Consider the following 7955-nt stretch of genomic DNA (forward strand, 5'->3'; position numbering starts at 1 on the left):
GCTAGCACTCAATGGGGCCTCTCTAATAGATATTACATGTATTTATGTGTGTAAAAATCAGGAAAATAATCAAGAAACTTAACACTGGGGCTTGGGAAGAGAGAGACTTATTCTTGTGCTTCTTTTTGGACTTTATTCTATGTATATACTATTATTAGTATAAAAACTAAATTAATTTAAGCTTAAGTAAAATCCTCTTACTAGGGTTTACTTTTTTCTAATGAAGGAAGGACTTGTCACTCCAGTGTATGTCTATCTATTAGTAGATTAAATATACATGAATCTTTGAGTAATTTGCAAAGTTCACATGCCCTGACAGCATTTGAAAATTTAGTAAAACTGCAGTTCCAACATGTATCCTTATCCTGAATTCCAAATTTCATATTTTAGTTTCTGGATTATTTTTTTATTTTGGGGTAATAGGTTGGCTTTTAAACATATTTATTTTCAATGAAAATAAATGTTTTCCTTGAGAGATCTACACTCAGGTACATACATTTTTATGGATTCATAGATCGACTTTGGATATTTTAACTGGGCATCTTTCAGCATTTGTGAAATAATGCCGTGTTACATAAGACAGGCCATTTGCAGATCAATTAATAAAAGCGTAAAAGTAAACATTTCATTAATTAAAATTTTTAATGCAAATTAATTTTACACTGAATGAGAAGTAGACATCTCAATACCCTTCAGTACTCAGAGCCTCAGAGAGCTGTAGCAGTCACACTAAAAGTCACTTGGGAGAATTCCTCAGTGGTTTAGAGAGAGAGAGAGAGAGAGAGAGAGAGAGAGAAAATTTTAAGTCAAGAAAATATACATACTAACAACAATGTATCCTTTCCAACAATTCCAAAGGAGTGTCTGCTTTTACCATCCAAGTGACCAATGCTTCTAAAAATTAAAACAAAAACCCCATTAATGTTCTTTTTGTTGCTCCATCTCCTACTCTTGGAATTTGCTTAACAAATCGCCATCAGCTTGAGGTTGGAGAATTTTGAATGCCCCTTTATGAGCCCTTTCCATTGCTTGACCGTATTTCCCCAAGATTTTCAGAGCCAATTTGGAATCGTTAAAAAATTCCAGTCCTCTAAGCAGTGTATTCCTGAGTTCCCAAGGATAGCCGCTGACAGTGAGCCTCACTTAGCTAGCTGTTATAAAAACCTTTCATTCAGAAGAAGGCAAGAGGTTTCAGCAAAGATACACAGCCCTCTCATTCACACACTTCATAAACATCGGGGACTTCGCTGAAGCCTCCTCTCTAGGAAGGAATCCCAGCTTTTCAGAAACCGGTTTGCAACATCAGTTATCATTCCCTTCTAAAAGACCTTGCAGGAAAATTCGGAATTTCACAGCATAGGAGAAGGGCTGGAAAGGACCCATGTCATTGCACGGACTCATAAATTCACTCCACATTTCCAAACAGCAGCTAATGCTTTCTTAAAACACAGACCCTCCCAATCCCTTTAGGAGGAAGAGCAATTCCAGGGGGAAATATTACACGCTTAGGTCCCCGTTTAGATTCTGACGGATCTGAAAAAAAAAAAAACCGGACTGAGTCAGAGATAACAGAGGCTGAGCCGATGGGGTTGGGAAAATGGCTTGTCTCCTCCAGGCCTGAGTCTCTCTCCCTAACCGTTCCCTTTAAATTCAGGAAGGCATGCCGAGATGCTCCCCTGCAGGTTTTCTCTCTCTCTTTTTTTTTTTTTAAAAGAAAAGCCTGTCTGCCTCTGACTCGCCCCCAAGATACTCACGGCAGCTGCCTGAGCTGGAATAAGTCCTCCTCCATGTCCGCGCTGCGCCAGGACGAGCCCTGTTCATGGCCCTTACATGGTGGTGGTGGATGACGAGCGCGCGCTCGGGGGCTTCAGCGTTAGGATGCCGGACCCGCGCGGCTGCCTCCCTCGGTGGCAGCTGTTCAGGGGAGGGAGCCGCCAGGGACCAGCCCACGAGACAAAGCCGCCGCCGCCAGGAGACCGCGGCGAGAGTGGGCGGAGAGGAGGCGGCGGAGGGCAGATAGAGATGCGCGGGGAGAGGGGGCGGGGAGAGCCCTTCTGGTTAGCGAAATTTACAGGCTCTCTGGGGCTGGTGGTGATGCTCTGGGGTGCCGACAGGGCGCCCGCCAGCCTGTGAAATGGCCGTTTGGGTACCAATGAGGGCTCTTAGGTTGACGATGCCTCTCTGAAGGTTTGTTGTGTATAGGGATTCATTTAAGGTTGCCTTCGATATTCTTGAAAACCAGGCGGCTGTCACAAATGCAGAGAATGAAAAACAAAATTTCCATGCGTTGAAGCATTGTTTATTGAGCACCTGCTGTCCGCCAGGGCGTTCCTGGTGGCTCAGGGGTAAAGCATCCGCCCGCCAAAGCTGGGTTTGATCACTGGGTGGGGAAGATCCCCTGGAGTAAGGAAATGGCAGCCCACTCCAGTGTTCTTGCCTGGGAAATCCCACGGACAGAGGAGCCTGGCCGGCTGCAGTCCTTGAGGTCTCAAAAGAGTCAGACGCGACTTAACCACTAAACAGCCAAGGTGATAGTCACTGGGTAAATGGTAAGAGATTAAGTTAGACATGACATTGTCATCACGGAGATGAGATCTTGTGAAATGAATCAAGAAAAAAAAAATTGGGTAAGTTGAGTAGGAGAAAAGTCAAAGATCACCTGTTTATTTAAGGAGCATTTGTGAGTGATCTGTGCAGTTCTGGGGAATCAAAGATGAATAAAACCCAATTCCTGCCTTCAAATTCCTCTTTATCTTGTTCAGTGAGACCCCTCCCTCTTCCACTAGAATGTCTGCCCCCGCTCTGCCTCTGTAAGCTCCGTAAAGGTTTCTGATGTACCCCCAAGGGCCTGGAATAATAAAACTTTATTTATGGACACTGAAATTGAAATTTAATATTCCTCACTACACTCAACCCCAGGGCTTTGCTGTTGTGAGCACTCAATAAATGCTTGTTAAACTGAAAACAGACATCTTTCAAGTGAGGAGATTCAGTATCTTTTTTAAGCCATGAAGAGTTGGGATAATAATTTATATCAGAGCTGGCAAGTTGGAGGGTTATTGGTAAAGGCGTTAACTCACCCCGGTTTGCTCAGGACTTGAGTTATAGCACTGAAAGCTCTGTGTCCTGGAAAGTGCTGGGTCAGAAGCAAACCTTGACAATTGGTTGCTCTACAACTGTAAGCCAGAGAAGGGTTTTCATGCCTAAAGGGTTTTGAGTACCCTTAGGTGCAAGATTTCAAACTATAAGACTCTTTACATAAAACTATAAGACTCACAGGAGTAAGTCTTCATGACCTTCAATTAGACAATGGTTTCATAGACACGACCTCAAAAAGCACAAGAGACAAAAGAAAAAAAAAAAAAACGGATATGCTGGGCTATATCAAAGTTAAAATCTCTTATGCTGCAAATAATACTATCAAGAAAGTGAAAAGACAACCCATAGAATAAGAGAAAACATTTGAAAATCGTATAACTAACAAGAGACTAACTCAAAATATGTAAAGAACTCTTGGAACTTAGTTCAGTTCAGTCGCTCAGTCGTGTCCGACTCTTTGTGACCCCATGAATCACAGCACGCCAGGCCTCCCTGTCCATCACCAACTCCCGGAGTTCACTCAGACTCACGTCCATCGAGTCAGTGATGCCATCCAGCCATCTCATCCTCTGTCTTCCCCTTCTCCTCCTGCCCCCAATCCCTCCCAGCATCACAGTCTTTTCCAGTGAGTCAACTCTTTGCATGAGGTGGCCAAAGTACTGGAGTTTCAGCTTTAGAATCATTCCTTCCAAAGAAATCCCAGGGCTGATCTCCTTCAGAATGGACTGGTTGGATCTCCTTGCAGTCTAAGGGACTCTCAAGAGTCTTCTCCAACACCACAGTTCAAAAGCATCAATTCTTCGGTGCTCAGCTTTCTTCACAGTCCAACTCTCACATCCATACATGACCACAGGAAAAACCATAGCCTTGACTAGACGGACCTTTGTTGGTAAAGTAATGTCTCTGCTTTTGAATATACTATCTAGGTTGGTCATAACTTTCCTTCCAAGGAGTAAGCGTCTTTTAATTTCATGGCTGCACTCACCATCTGCAGTGATTTTGGAGCCCCAAAAAATAAAGTCTGACACTGTTTCCCCTGTTTCCCCATCTATTTCCCATGAAGTGATAGGACCAGATGCCATGATCTTCGTTTTCTGAATGTTGAGCTTTAAGCCAACTTTTTCACTAGCCACTTTCACTTTTATCAAGAGGCTTTTGAGTTCTTCTTCACTGTCTGCCATAAGAGTGGTGTCATCTGCATATCTGAGGTTATTGATCTTTCTCCCGGCAATCTTGATTCCAGCTTGTGTTTCTTCTAGTCCAACGTTTCTCATGATGTACTCTGCATATAAGTTAAATAAGCAGGGTGACAATATACAGCCTTGACGTACTCCTTTTCCTATTTGGAACCAGTCTGTTGTTCCATGTCCAGTTCTAACTGTTGCTTCCTGACCTGTATACAAATTTCTCAAGAGGCAGGTCAGGTGGTCTGGTATTCCCATCTCTTTCAGAATTTTCCACAGTTTATTGTGATCCACACAGTCAAAGGCTTTGGCATAGTCAATAAAGCAGAAATAGATGTTTTTCTGGAATTCTCTTGCTTTTTCCATGATCCAGCAGATGTTGGCAATTTGATCTCTGGTTCCTCTGCCTTTTCTAAACCAGCTTGAACATCAGGAAGTTCATGGTTCACATATTGCTGAAGCCTGGCTTAGAGAATTTTGAGCATTACTTTACTAGCGTGTGAGATGAGTGCAATTGTGGAACTTAGTAATAAAAGATAAATAACTCAATTTAAAATGGGCAAGAAATATGAATAGATATTTCTTCAAAGAAGACATGTAAATAGCCAATATGCACTTGGAAAGAAAAAGTGTAACAATACTGCAATCAAGATACAGAATGTTTCCATCATCCCCAAATTTCATCTCTGGTTGCTCAGACAACCGCTAATCTGCTTTTGTTACTATAGATTAATTTGTATTTTCTAGAATTTATGTAAACAGAATCATAAAGTACATATTCTTTTCTGTCTGACTTCTTCATTCAGCATGGCTTTGAGATTCATAAATGTTACCATTTTTTAATAGTGCATTCTTATTTATCACAGAGTAATATTCTATTGTGTGATATGCTACATTTTACTTATTTAGTCATCAATTAATGACCATTTAAAATTTTCCAAATTTGGAGCTCTTATGAATAAAGTAACTGTGAACATTCATATACAAGTCTTTCTGTAGATTTGCATTTTCATTTCTTTTGGATAAATAAATATTGAAGAGTGAAATGGTTGGGTCACTGTGGTAGGGTTATGTTTATCTTCATAGCAAACTGCTAGCTTTCCAAAGCATTTATTGTTGTTGTTTAATAACTAAGTCATGTCTGACTCTTTGTGACCCCGTGGACTGTAGCCCCCCAGGCTCCTCTGTCCATGGGATTTCCCAGGCAAGAACACTGGAGTGGGTTGCCATTTCCTTCTCCAGGGGATCTTCCTAACCCAGGGCTGGAACCCACATTTCTTACATCTCCTTCATTGGCAGGCGGGTTCTTTCCCGCTAGTGCCACCTGGGAAGCACACGTATCATTTTACATCCCCATCAGTGATGTATCAGAGAGTTCCAGTTGCTTCAAATCCTTACCAACAAGCAGTATTGACCATTTCTTTAATTGTCATCATTCTAATATAGTGTATTGTGGTGTTAATTTTTGTTTCCCTCATGACAAATTATGTTGACCATATTTTCATGTACCTATTGGCCGTTTATGTATCTTTTTTTGGTGTGCAATGTCTGTCCAAATATTTTGACAGTTTGGGGAAAATTGTGTGTCTTCTTACTGAATTGTAAGATATCTTTACACATTATGGATACAGGTCGTTGTTAGATGTGTGTACCTTTAAAATTTTCTGAAATTTGTGTCATACCTTTTCATTTTCTTAACAGTATCTTTCAAAGAAAATGTTTAAACTTAAATAAGATTGAGGTTACCAGATATTTTTTCTTTTCTAATTTGGGCTTTTGTGACCTAAGAAATCCTTGGGGTATTTATTTATTTATTTGGCTGTGCTGGGTCCTAGTTGTGGCAAATAAATCTTTGTTTATCTGAAGGTTGCAAATATTTTTCTCCTACAAGAAAACCTCCTTAGAGAGTTTTATAGTTTTAGCTTTTATGCTTAGGTCTGCGATCCATTTCCAGTAAGTCTGAGTGTTTCATTGCATTCTTTCACAATAATATGCCCTCTATATTTTAGGTATCCTTCCTTTTCTCTTGATCTCTATGGGTGATTTGGCCATGGAGGAATGGCGTATCTTGCAAAACTGTATGAATGGGAAGACCGGAGACAGGGCTTGCGTTCTGTGATAGCATTTGTGACCTTAGACAGGCCTGGGCACCTGTGCGTGGCTCAGTGTTCTCATCTGTAAGAGTGGCGCTGATCAGACCTTAGCCTGCCTGCTGCCCAAGAAGGCGGTGAGACTGGGAGGAGATGCTACAGGTGTCCGCACTTAGAACTGGTCCAGCTTCAGAGAAAACGAGGGGTGCTATGGCTCTTATCATTTTCAAATAATCTCTGTTTCTATATCTCAGCATTTTACCTGAAATAGAGTGTGCTACACTTCATTCTGAGCGTAAGGAAGATGATTTTAGGTGATACATGGGATAAACAGTTATCCTACTTAAAATAAATACAGCTCCTTATTTTTATACATATTAGAAAAATGTATGTTGTCCAGATATGAAAACAAATTAAAAACAAAAGAAAATTTAAAATATTTATGTGATATAGGCACCCCAGTTAAAAAAAAACAAAGCTAATTAGATTAAATAGTAAAGGTGATGTCTGGATATGACCACAAAAATTTAGGATGTTATCCAAACAACAGCAGTTTGTCAAAATACAGAAGCGTGAGTATCACATTGATACCTTCTAATACATTGGGCTGAGGTGGAGCCAAGAACGTGCACCTTTTTTTGTTGTTATTTTCATTCATTTTATTTTTTAGATTCCACATATAAGTGAAAAATATACAGTATTTGTCTTCCTCTGTCTGGCTTATTTCATTATCTGTAATATCCTTCAGGCCCATCCACATTGTTGTAAATGGCCAATTTTTGTTCTTTTTTATGGCTGAGTAATATTCCACATCTTTATCCATTCATCTGTTGATGGACACTTAGGTTGCTTCCATTTCTTGGCTATTGTGAGTAAATGAATAATACTGCTATGAACATTGGGGTGCATATATCTTTTCAAATTAGTATTTTTGTTTTCTCAGGATATATACCCAGGAGTGGAATTGCTGGATCATATGGCAACTCTAATTTTAGTTTTTAAAGCAAGCTCTGTACTGGGAGAAATATCAATAACCTCAGATATGCAGATGACACCACCCTTATGGCAGAAAGTGAAGAGGAACTAAAAAGCCTCTTGATGAAAGTGAAAGAGGAGAGTGAAAAAGTTGGCTTAAAGCTCAACATTCAGAAAACGAAGATCATGGCATCCGGTCCCATCACTTCATGGGAAATAGATGGGGAAACAGTGGAAACAGTGTCAGACTTTATTTTGGGGGGCTCCAAAATCACTGCAGATGGTAACTGCAGCCATGAAATTAAAAAACGCTTACTCCTTGGAAGGAAAATTATGACCAGCCTAGATAGCATATTCAAAAGCAGAGACATTACTTTGTCAACAAAGGTCCGTGTAGTCAAGGTTATGGTTTTTCCTGTGGTCATGTATGGATGTGAGAGTTGGACTGTGAAGAAGGCTGAGCGCCAAAGAATTGATGCTTTTGAACTGTGGTGTTGGAGAAGACTGTTGAGAGTCCCTTGGACTGCAAGGAGATCCAACCAGTCCATTCTGAAGGAGATCAGCCCTGGGATTTCTTTGGAAGGAATGATGCTAAAGCTGAAACTCC

At 40.7% G+C, this 7955-nt stretch overlaps 1 protein-coding gene across 1 annotated transcript in view; it reads right to left on the reverse strand.

The window, feature by feature from the left end:
• The window catches only part of SVOP (SV2 related protein), a 73177-nt gene extending 71113 nt beyond the window's left edge, over nt 1-2064 (reverse strand). Inside the window, exon 1 of the mRNA XM_027566494.1 lies at nt 1755-2064. Within this exon, the coding sequence (XP_027422295.1) occupies nt 1755-1789 (35 nt within the window). The 5' untranslated portion in view covers nt 1790-2064. The remainder of the gene's footprint in view (nt 1-1754) is intronic.
• Nucleotides 2065-7955: the final 5891 nt, after the last annotated feature.

This window comes from Bos indicus x Bos taurus, chromosome 17 (assembly GCF_003369695.1).
Source record: "Bos indicus x Bos taurus breed Angus x Brahman F1 hybrid chromosome 17, Bos_hybrid_MaternalHap_v2.0, whole genome shotgun sequence".
Taxonomy (NCBI): Eukaryota; Metazoa; Chordata; class Mammalia; order Artiodactyla; family Bovidae; genus Bos; species Bos indicus x Bos taurus.